At 48.2% G+C, this 11,783-nt stretch overlaps 1 protein-coding gene across 12 annotated transcripts in view; it reads right to left on the bottom strand.

Moving 5' to 3' along the window:
* Positions 1-269: 269 nt before the first annotated feature.
* The window catches only part of LOC142312699 (UDP-glucuronosyltransferase 2A2-like), a 142,425-nt gene continuing 130,911 nt past the window's right edge, over positions 270-11,783 (bottom strand). For all 12 annotated transcript variants that reach the window (XM_075351695.1, XM_075351709.1, XM_075351697.1 and 9 more), the window contains 2 exons: positions 3,950-4,169; positions 270-2,512 (listed from right to left, as the gene is read on the bottom strand). In XM_075351695.1, coding sequence (XP_075207810.1) covers positions 2,233-2,512; positions 3,950-4,169 — 500 coding nt within the window. In that variant the 3' untranslated portion in view covers positions 270-2,232. The remainder of the gene's footprint in view (positions 2,513-3,949; positions 4,170-11,783) is intronic.

The raw sequence follows: 11,783 nt of genomic DNA, 5'->3' as shown, positions 1-11,783 counted from the left end.
CCACCGCACGGAGCTACACGTGCAGAGAGCAGGGAGCAGCGCACACTGAGCGCTGGCTCCTTGCTCTCCTAGTTACAGCACACATCGGGTTAATTAACCCGATGTGTGCTGCAGCTAAATGTGCACAGAGCAGGGAGCAGCGCACAATGCTTAGCGCTGGCTCCCTGCTCTCCTAGTTACAGCACACATCGGGTTAATTAACCCGATGTGTGCTGCAGCTAAATGTGCACAGAGCAGGGAGCAGCGCACAATGCTTAGCGCTGGCTCCTTGCTCTCCTAGTTACAGCACACATCGGGTTAATTAACCCGATGTGTGCTGCAGCTACATGTGCACAGAGCAGGAGCCGGCACTGACAGTGAGAGGGGCGGAGGCTGGTAATGAAGGTAAATATCGGGTAACCAAGGACAGGGCTTCTTGGTTACCCGATGTTTACATTGGTTACCAGCCTCCGCAGAAGCCGGCTCCTGCTGCCTGCACATTTAGTTGTTGCTGTCTCGCTGTCACACACAGCGATCTGTGCTTTACAGCGGGACAGCAACAACTAAAAAATGGCCCAGGACATTCAGCAACAACCAACGACCTCACAGCAGGGGCCAGGTTGTTGCTGGATGTCACACACAGCAACATCGCTAGCAACGTCACAAAAGTTGTTCGTTAGCAGCGATGTTGCTAGCGATGTTGCTTAGTGTGACGGGGCCTTTAGTCTGCCCGGCAACAGACAGCAGGGACTAAATTAGATAAGTGTGGGACTAGCCCACAATGGGAGGGGTTAGCTCGTAGGGTAAGTGATTGTTTCCTCATAGAACATCAGATAGGGATCCACTAGTGGCTTGTGCGGATAGGCTAGTTATACAGGTCGATAAGGCCGCATGTAGTAGGTAACTCGTGACAACCGCAACTTTGAAACTGGAGTGAGATAGCGTGATCTCGTGAAGTGACTGTAGCATCAAACGGAACATCCAGAAGGCTAGAGACCTACCCTCGGACGAGTGTCTCTATTCTGAAGGAGCGAGAGTACGGACAAATGGCCAGGCCGCTTAGCGATAAGGTTCTGGGGTTATCACCACTGGTGTGTGATGAAGTTCGACTTTCCCCGGTAAGATCTCCTCTGGTGACTGCGAACCTAAAGCTCTTCACCGATACTATGGAGAATCCCCTAACCCCTCTCCTATGGGGAGAAGAAACCTTCTACTGTAAGTACCTTCTGCTCAATTCCTGCCTTAGTGTCCCGACCCCCTGGAGCCCTTACCATGTGAGGGAAGGAGATGTTGGCCTGCTAAATAGGAAGGTGATCGTGCTATATTGGGCTGGGTTGGGTTGGAGAACTTGAATCAAGAAAGATCAGGAACAACTCAATTAGAATTAAAACTGGACCTCATGATATATTGTGAAATGGAAAGTGTACTTAAAATATGACATAAGATACGTGCCTGCTATCTCACGTATGAAGTTGTGCTTGACGTACTGAGGAAACTGTTAAGTAAAGAACTCCTGGTTGAAGGGAACTGCTGGTCAATGTGTCAGTCTATACTGCTGTTTGGTCCTGGCCTGCCAAAGACATCAGTGACATGCAGCCTGCTAAGAGGTATGACCTGCACCACACAAGTCCACGCAGCCAGCCAGGACCACAGTTTTCTTGTAGCATACCGGGGCATCCAGAGTCAATCCCTCCCCCACTGCTACCGAATTGCACAACCCTACAGTGATTCCCTAATCTTGTGTGTGCATGGGTGAAATCAATGACTTGGTTATTTCCAAAATAACAAGTTATTCACTGTTGATTGGATTACTGGGGGTCCCAGTGATCAATAAGTTTAACAGACTCTGAAACCCTGTCTTGAATGCAGCAGAGGTGCGCTTACTCGACCTCTGCTTCATTCATTGTCTATGCGACTGCCACAAATAGTGAAACACCCTACTAGGCTTTTTCTGGCAGTCTAAGAATGAAAGAGTACTTCAAATTCAATGCTAATTGTAAGACCACCAAGATGACAGTGATTTGCTAATCTCTCAATATAAATTTTTAGCACGACTAAAGATTTGTGATATACTTCGTATACCAGACTATAAGTATTCAAATTAAATAGTCAAATTATCAAAGCATGTAACCTCATGATTGTCAAGGGGACACTGAAAAATTGTAAAGGCTGCATTGGGCAGCATTGCTTTTTAACAGAAAATGATTCTAAACATAATGGGCACCAATAATTAACAAACGAAAATGAATATTGCTAATGTTTTTTCTGTTTCCTCCTGGCTGGACGGCATTTTCTGCAGCAAAAGAAGAATATTTTCATTGTAATGTAGAGCATAACGAAGAGGCAGACAAGTAGGAACCCAATGACATCCAGGAGGTGGTACTGGTACCAGGCTAGTTCATGAGATGCTGGACGTAAGTGCTTTGCTCCCTTGTGACGCATAACAAATTCTATCCAAAAAACAGCTCTGTCAAGGGGTTTAAGTGGCTGGTCATGATGGATCTGTGATATCCTCATGGCATTTTCTTTATAACTAAAAGATAAAATGGTGGAACACTTATTTAGATTTTTTTTTTTTTGTGTTCCATTTCCCTTTATTAAACGTAAATTACCCCAGATGGGTAGTGGGTAGATCCACACGTCATTCTGCTGCAATGTAAACAAATACCAACAGGAACTACCGGGCTTGTAGTGGAGTTTTTGGAGAGTGTTTTTCGTTATGTTTTACAAATTCTTCCATTAAATTAATTTTCTTCAAGGCTCAGAAAACACCTTTAACACAATTTACTATTTATATATTGTAAGATATATATATATATATATATATATATATATATATATATATATATATATATATATATTCTTTAATAAGACCTTCTCTGTCTACATGTGCAAGCAATGTTTAAATTGCCTCTATGCATCTAAAATGAGAAATGAAGCAGCAGATCACAATAAAAAATATTTTACCATCTTGTTTATTTAAAGAGGTATTCCCATCTCCAAGATCCTATTCCAATATGTAGTAGGTGTAGTAATAATAATAATATTAGCAAATACCTCCAATTGTAGTATAGTTCGCTTGATAAGCTTCGTTACTTACCTAATGTGCAACGCATTGCAGTAGCTTAGGTTTCCTTTCTTATGACCACAACAGTTGCTCGTGGTCGTAATCATGGATACCCAAGCTATGGAAATGGCCTGCACATAAGGTATCAGGAGAACTATACTACATTTCTAATTGGAGGTATTTGTTAATTTTACTATTATTACACCTAATACATATTGGGATAGCATGTTGGAGAGGGGGATACCCCTTTAACTTCTAAATAGAACAATATGTTTCCATGGTAACAGACAACAAACAAACTCTGTGTAGTCAGGTCATGCAGTTGTATTCTTTTCCATCTTTACTTTCCTCCTTGGTAACCTACTAGACGTGTTTTAGGATAATGGATGAGACAAATGGAAAAAAATATAACTGTAGGTTTAAACCAAATAAAGGGTTTGTTTGCTGTTTGTTTTGGTAGGGACGCATTGCTGCATAGGAACTGCAGAATTGAAACTATAAACTAGAGATGATTTTTAAAGGGCACCTATCAGCTGATACATGCTACCCACGGTTTGGGTATGATCACAGCCAGTATGTTTCACTCTGAAACGCTGCAGCGTTTCAGAGACAAACATTTCCACCTGGAACCGAGCCACACTGTGCACTAGTTGTATACGCGGGTCCCTTACGTCTTCTCCTCGCCTGCTAACAGTGACTGACAGGTCTCTGCTATACACACATGTAGACTGAAGTTTAGACCTAAGCTTAACCTTTAAGCAAACTAGTCTACTGTCTGTTTTATGACCTTTTTTTTACTGAGGCCCGGGACTTAGATCATAATTGGTTCACCCATACTACTATGTTTTATGAACCATATTTTGCAGAATATTTTAATATAACATGTACTTCTGAAACTCTTACCTTGGATTGTTAATAACGGTGTTAACTGCATCCACTAAGTCTTGGCTCTGCATCTTGTTGATGTCTAGCATCACTGCCATGCCTTTGTTTTTCATATGAATAATATTATCTGGCTGGTCGGCAAATAGTGGAATTCCAACCATAGGCACTCCATGATAGATGGCTTCATAAATTCCATTAGTTCCTCCATGGGTAATAAAGGCTTTGGTCTTTGGATGACCTAAAAAAGGACAGTTGTAATCGTATATTATTATTACAACAATCTTTATTGATTATAACGTAGTAATATTCATGCCAATTTTTTTTTCTACACATTTGATTTACTAAGTAAAAACATCAACCCAAAAGTGAATCACTATGGATAAACGTAACTATCAAACCAAAAACGATAATTCACCAATATACATGTAATAGTATGCTAGTTCAGCCAACAACTATTTCATCACCCTTGTTCCAGTATCTGTTCCACAAGATCAAAAAAGCTAATGCAATACATGTATACGCTCAAGACTGGGTTATAAAGAGGGAGAAGAAAAAGATAAACGTCTTTGGGCTCCAACTATTAACCCTAGACCGCTCTTTTCTGCTTGATAAATCTCTTATACCTGGCTTGCAAAGTGAGACCTAAAAATGGCCATACACAAGCTAGCTGTTGGACAAACATGCAATCGACTGACAACTGTCTTTCCTAAATCACTCATACAAAAAACTTATCTGATCAGTTGAGTATTGATGCGTTTTCCCTCCAAAAAAAATAAAAGTATCATTTGTTGATATTCCAACTCCAGGATCCATCTCTCCCCGACATCATCTACTGGAGATGAGTAAGTAGGCCCTCATATAAATTAGATTGCTTGTTTTTTCAAAATGTATGAGGCATTTAAGTTTATAACTGTCATGTGGGCAGTGTGTGAGATGGCTTGGCCAGGGAAGCTGGCTGGAAAAGTGTGGTCAGGGAGCAGCATGAAATCTAAGATAACTAAAATAGCAGCAGAAATGTCAGGTACAGTGCTGGCCAAAAGTATTGGCACCCCTGCAATTCTGTCAGATAATACTCAGTTTCTTCTTGAAAATGTTTGCAATCACAAATTCTTTATTATTATCTTCATTTATTTTGCTTGCAATGAAAAAACACAAAAGAGAATGAAACAAAAATCAAACATTGATCATTTCACACAAAACTCCAAAAATGGGCCAGACAAATGTATTGGCACCCTTAGCCTAATACTTGGTTGCACAACCTTTAGCCAAAATAACTGCGAACAACTGCTTCCATTAACCATCAATGAGTTTCTTACAATGCTCTGCTGGAATTTTAGACCATTCTTCTTTGGCAAACTGCTCCAGGTCCCTGAGATGTGAAGGGTGCCTTCTCCAAACTGCCATTTTGAGATCTCTCCACAGGTGTTCTATGGGATTCAGGTCTGGACTCATTACTGGCCACTTTAGTAGTCTCCAGTGCTTTCTATCAAACCATTTTCTAATGCTTTTTGAAGTGTGTTTTGGGTCATTGTCCTGCTGGAAGACCCGTGAGGAAGCTTTCTCACACTGGGCCCTAGATTATGCTGCAAAATTTGTTGGTAGTCTTCAGACTTCATAATGCCATGCACACAGTCAAGCAGTCCAGTGCCAGAGGCAGCAAAGCAACCTCCGCAATGTTTGACTGTAGGGACCGTGTTCTTTTCTTTGAATGCCTCTTTTTTTTCCTATAAACTCTATGTTGATGGCTTTTCCCAAAAAGCTCTACTTTTGTCTCATCTGACCAGAGAACATTCTTCCAAAACGTTTTAGGCTTTCTCAGGTAAGTTTTGGCAAACTCCAGCCTGGCTTTTTTATGTCTCGGGGTAAGAAGTGGGGTCTTCCTGGGTATCCTACCTTACAGTCCCTTTTCATTCAGATGCCGACGGATAGTACGGGTTGACACTGTTGTACCCTCAGACTGCAGGGCAGCTTGAACTTGTTTGAATGTTAGTCGAGGTTCTTTATCCACCATCCGCACAATCTTGCTTTCAAATCTCTCGTCAATTTTTCTTTTTCTTTTCCGTCCACATCTAGAGAGGTTAGCTACAGTGCCATGGGCTTTAAACGTCTTGATGACACTGCGCACCGTAGACACAGGAACTTTCAGGTCTTTGGAGATGGACTTGTAGCCTTGAGATTGCTCATGCTTCCTCACAATTTGGATTCTCAAGTCCTCAGACAGTTCTTTGGTCTTCTTTCTTTTCTCCATGATCAATGTGGTACACACAAGGATACAGGACAGAGGTTGAGTCAACTTTAATCCATGTCAACTGGCTGTAAGTGTGATTTAGTTATTGCCAACACCTGTTAGGTGCCACCGATAAGTTACAGGTGCTGTTAATTACACAAATTGGAGAAGCATCACATGATTTTTCAAACAGTGCCAATACTTTTGTCCATCCCCTTTTTTATGTTTGGTGTGGAATTATATCCAATTTGGCTTTATGACATTTTTTTTTTTCATTGAAGACAAATTAAATGAAGATAATAATACCAAAGAATTTGTGATTGCAATCATTTTCAAGAAGAAACTGAGTATTATCTGACAGAATTGTAGGGGTGCCAATACTTTTGGCCAGCACTGTAGATGAATGCCAAAAAACAGGCCAAGGTCAACAACTGGAGACTACTAAAAAAACAAAAGTGGATAGACACGTGAGAACCAGATCAAGCAAAACTATAACTGGCAATAGTAACTAGTATTCAGGATCTTAGACAACAGCTCCATCCTGGGTCTACAGCAGGAACCTAATGAGATAAGTTTAACCCTAGAGCTCCTTGCCAGGACAGTCTTAAGGTACCGTCACACTTAGCGACGCTCCAGCGATTCCACCAGCGATCTGACCTGGCAGGGATCGCTGGAGCATCGCTACATATTCGCTGGTGAGCTGTCAATCAGGCAGATCTCCACAGCGATCATAGTTCAGCCACCAGCGACCCATGTAACGACGCTGTGCTTGGTAAGCATAGTACACATCGGGTTACTAAGCAAAGCGCTTTGCTTATAGTTACCCGATGTGTACCTTGGCTGCGTGTGCAGGGAGCAGGGAGCCGGCTTCTAGAAGCTGCGGACGCTGATAACCAAGGTAAATATTGGGTAACCAAGCAAAGCGCTTTGCTTGGTTACCCGATGTGTACCTTGGTTACCAGCGTCCGCAGAAGCCAGCTCGCTGCTCCCTGCACATTCAGATCATTGCTCTCTCGCTGTCAAACACAGCGATGTGCGCTTCACAGCAGGAGAGCAACGATCAAAAAATGGTCACAAAAAACGTGACTCAGCAGCGATGTCGCTTAGTGAGACGTGGCCTTTAGAATAACACAGGATCATCACTACAGAAGGTAGCGCACCGCACTTTATCACCTGCATATGCATTTGCTCTTCTCTTCATCCTTGCAATCATTTTGTGCTCCTTCCTGCCAAGTATTAATCCCTAGGAATTTAGCTCATAGCTCTTAGTGAGTATTTGTTCTCCCCCCCCCATCCCCTTGGGGAATCATACTTTTCAGACCCTGGACATCTGTGTCACTCCCAGCTCCTCCCGCGATCTTCCTGCAATCCACAGTGGGCACTTCCAGCTGGTCCTTGTGTGCTCCACAGCAGTCATCCCCTGCTTCTGGCCGACATTCACACACACACACACACACAGACACACATCAGATTGCAGGACCATCATATATACACAGACACACACATAGAAACATCTGGTGATACAGTACTGCTTCCAGCTGGCAGCTCTGTGATATACAAAGACCTGCAGTGGAACGCATCAATGCATTCCATTGCAGGTCCTCGATGCATTCCATTGCAGGTGTTCGCTTTCCACTGTGTCCCAAGTCCCCGGAGCAGTACAGTATCACTGGTGTGTGCGCGCATTCCACCGCATGTCCTTCTTCAGGGTCTGGAGAGTATGATTGCGGGGTCTGTCTTCTCTCTTTTGGGTGTGTTAATTTTGTGTTCTGCAGTATTTTTAACTTTTTTAGCTACATGGACACTTCATTATTGGACCACAACTAGAGCTTATTTTCGGGATAGAGCTTATATTTTAGCCTAATGCGGGCTTTACACCAGACGATAGATTGTGCGATATGTCGTCGGGGTCACAGTTTTCGTGACGCACATCCAGCATAGCGCACGATGTTGTCTCGTGTGACACCTCTGAACGACGCAGTATCGCTCACAAATCGTGAGTCGTGTACTCGTCGTTAACTTTCATAATCTCGTTTATTTTCATGGGTGCAGGTTGTTCATCGTTTCCGTGGCATCACACGTTGCTCCGTGTGACACCATGGGAACAATGAACACTGGGCAAGCCAGGGGTCACAGGTCACAACACCACCACACCCCACACTCCAGGTAGGCACATCACAGCTAACCAAAAATCCTTGTTGCCTTCCTCCAGAGGCTGATGATTCACACCAGGGGGTGGGCCAGGCGGTTGGCTCCGCCCACCAAGGAGATCACAGCTCTGGAGGCAGGAAGTACCAGGCAGATTAGCCCAGGCAGGGCAAGAGTGCAGTCAGCTAAGGGACGAGCTTGAGTAAACAGAGAGAGTAGCCCGGGCAGGGCAAGAGAACAGTCAGGGAGGAGGAAGTGGAAGGAGTAGCCCAGGCTGGGCTAAAGTAAACAGCAAGTGACAGTAAGAAAAGTGAAAGTGGAAAAGGAGGAAAGCAGGAAGTGGTGACAGAGCGGAGAGTGTGCAAAGCCTGAAGGGTCCAGCTTTGTGTAGGGCCAGAACAGCAAGGTCAGCGACGGCGGTGACTGTCTGGAGGGGGACCGTTTGGAAGTTCCTGGAAGGACCCCGTTGGCTGTGTGCCCGGTGGTCTGGAGCAGTGTTCCGAAGGACAGTCAGCACCAGGGCAGGGGCCTCTCGGACCCCGGCAAGGCTAGGAGTCGCCAAATTTGCCGAATCCGTCAGTGAAGGGGACGTAGATCCCCCAACAACCAAGTCCCGATTGACGGCAACAGCCCAACCTGAAGCAGAGAGACACCGCCACCGCCAAGGCACCAGTTTCTCAGGGCCAGCACCTGCGGGCAAAGTGTAGAGCTCCTCCGGCCCAGATTGTAGTCGGGGAGCGGGTAACCGGAGGGAATCCACCGCTACCATCAGTCAAACATAGGTGCAAGGAAGAGGGACATCACCGTCAACTACCGGGAGTGCAGGTGCAGCCGTCTGTGGGACCGTCCTACCAGCCGTTTGGTTTACCGTACAAACTGTGTCCAAGTCTCAGGCTGAGTGAGTACCACAGTGCCGCAAGGCACAGCGCTGCCCCCGCGTCCCTGCTCCCACCAGGCCCCGCACCTCACCACCCATTACCGGGCCCCGGGATCACCAACCCCTACCCACGGAGGGGCAACACAACACCTGGCTGCTCCCCATCACCATCCCCGGGATCCCCATCCAGAGCAGCGGTGGTGCAATCACCATAACCGTGGGTGGCGTCACGAACTATAACAATCCCCACACCCAACCACAATCCCCTTTCACTCACGGGCGAGGAGTGTCGCTCGAGAAACCCTGGGATCCGGCCCACAGCTCGAGCCACCACTGAGCAGCTGCCGGACCCGAGCAGAGGGGGTGAGCGCGGTGTGCTGACACCCTCCTCCCCGCCCGCGACAACTTGGCGTCACGAACAGGATCTTACCGCTCTGCCGTCTGGTAGAGGTGCGCCTTGTTACCGCCGGAGGTATCCGGCAGAAAAATTTCAGAAGCCGCCATCTTTGACGCGAAGAGTTCCCGCTCGAGCGTCTTCTCGAGCAGTAGAGGCGCGAAGGCCAAAACCCCGCCCCGAGAGAGGAGGGGCCGGAAAGAGCTAGGGGGGACGCGATGGCGGCTGGCCGCATGTAGCTGCGGCTATAAAAGCAGGGACGCCAGGACTCTGCAAACATACCGTTCCTGGAAGCAAAGAGAGAAGCCATCATGTGGATGCCGTCCCGCGACACCGTAGCCCCCGCGCCTGGAACCGCGGCGTGGGTGGAAATCCGAACCGCGCAGCTCTACCAAAGGCTGCAGGTCAGGATGCAGCTCCTCATGGAGGAGTGGGAGGCCAACATGGCGGACATTGTAGCCACCGTGCGGAGACGCGAGGAGGAGGCGGAGAAAGGGAGGGTGAGTGACCCACGTCCCGATGCCCTTGAAGGGCCGGTCATCGCGGCTGTGGGGCCCAGTCCAAGCCCTCTCCCCCCGTTGCCTCCCTCGCCACCCGTCCCGGAGGCCGTGACCCCGCCACTAGGCCTGCTACCACCGCAACCGGTAGCAGTACCCAGCGTCCCCGCCCAAGCGGGCCGACCTGTAACCGGAGCCCGCGGCACACCGGAGGTGTTACCGTGGAAGACGCCGAAAGTAGAACCGGAGGCATCCCTTGAAAGACTCCCCGAGCCGGAGCCGATGACCCGAACCGACCCGAACCGAGCCGAAGGCCCGGCAGCGGAAAGCCCCTATGCCCATCCCCCACACCTCGGCTGAGGTAGCGCCGGGTTGTTGCTGCAAGGCAGCGCCCAAGGCCAAGACACCGCGGGACATGCCACCCGTAGTCCTGACAGTGGGTAACGTCAAGGATGTCCCGCGGGGCCCGACCCGTGCGCCGGCGCTGGCAGCAGCGCCGTACTGGGATAGGGAGCCGGTACCGCTGGGCCTGGAGATCGCCGAGAGGGAGCGGAAGAAGGCCGAACTGGTGGCCAGAGCGATCCGGGAGAAGGAACACCTCCGGCAGGCAACCTCCCGTGCCCGAGGACCGTTGTACGTGGGGCAGGTGAGGCGGTTTGATGTCCGCCGGGGCTACGGATTCATATACGAACCGGGCCTGGAGGCCGACGTTTTTGTAGCCCGGCGGGATGTGAATGCCCACTTGCCCGAGGAGCATCCCGGCCGCAATCTGATGCCGGGTGATATCGTCCAGTACACTCGGTTCTTTGGGGAGCGAGGGTGGTTTGCGCTGGACGCTAGATTGAGGGGCAGCCCAGAGGCCCCAGCAAGCGCCGCGCCCCCTCCCTTGGAAGGAGCACTGGAGCCTGGAAGTCCGGAGTAGGGCAGCAGATGCCCGTAGCACCGTCCCCGTTGGGACCACCACTGTTTGTTTGTTGAAAGTTTGAAAAATGAAAATGATGATTACCGAGTTTTCACCAGATTGTCTGTTGTGATTGAACCGGCCGGAGCCGGCACCGTTGTCCCCGTGGGGACCGTTTAAAATGCATGGGAACTATCCATGGACAAGCCCGTGAACTTGCAGGGCAACCACAGACGTTAGTGGCTTGTAAATATGTTGGTTACCGTTACCGTTTTCCGCAATGCCGCCTCCGGAGAGGCAGGTTGGAGGGAGGGCCCTGAGCAGAGCAGGCCAGGGCCCAGCCGCCAAGGAACCGGTGGCTACCCTCTGGAGGGAAGGACAGATCCCGCTCGGGTACCGTGTGCTGGACTGTGGGTCAAGGGGTGCTGCCTGGGTTTTAGGGGCAGCATCAGGGCCAGGTTGCTTGGGTGGGAGAGAGCGGAAACCGTAACCGTAAACCGTTGCAACGTTAAAAGTAAATGTGCCTCCCGTCTTGGGAAGAAGTTATTAAAAATGTTATTATGTTATGTTTAACCCTGTTATCCCCTTTTTCCAGAAAAATAAAACCGGTGTAGGACGGCAGCCCGCGGACGGTCTGCATTTTGCTAAGGGGGAATGTGTCGCCCTGGGCAAGCCAGGGGTCACAGGTCACAACACCACCACACCCCACACTCCAGGTAGGCACATCACAGCTAACCAAAAATCCTTGTTGCCTTCCTCCAGAGGCTGATGATTCACACCAGGGGGTGGGCCAGGCGGTTGGCTCCGC

This window comes from Anomaloglossus baeobatrachus, chromosome 1 (genome assembly GCF_048569485.1).
Source record: "Anomaloglossus baeobatrachus isolate aAnoBae1 chromosome 1, aAnoBae1.hap1, whole genome shotgun sequence".
Taxonomy (NCBI): domain Eukaryota; kingdom Metazoa; phylum Chordata; class Amphibia; order Anura; family Aromobatidae; genus Anomaloglossus; species Anomaloglossus baeobatrachus.
The sequence above is the reverse complement of the archived record's forward strand: the minus strand, read 5'-3'. Positions and strand labels throughout refer to the sequence as shown.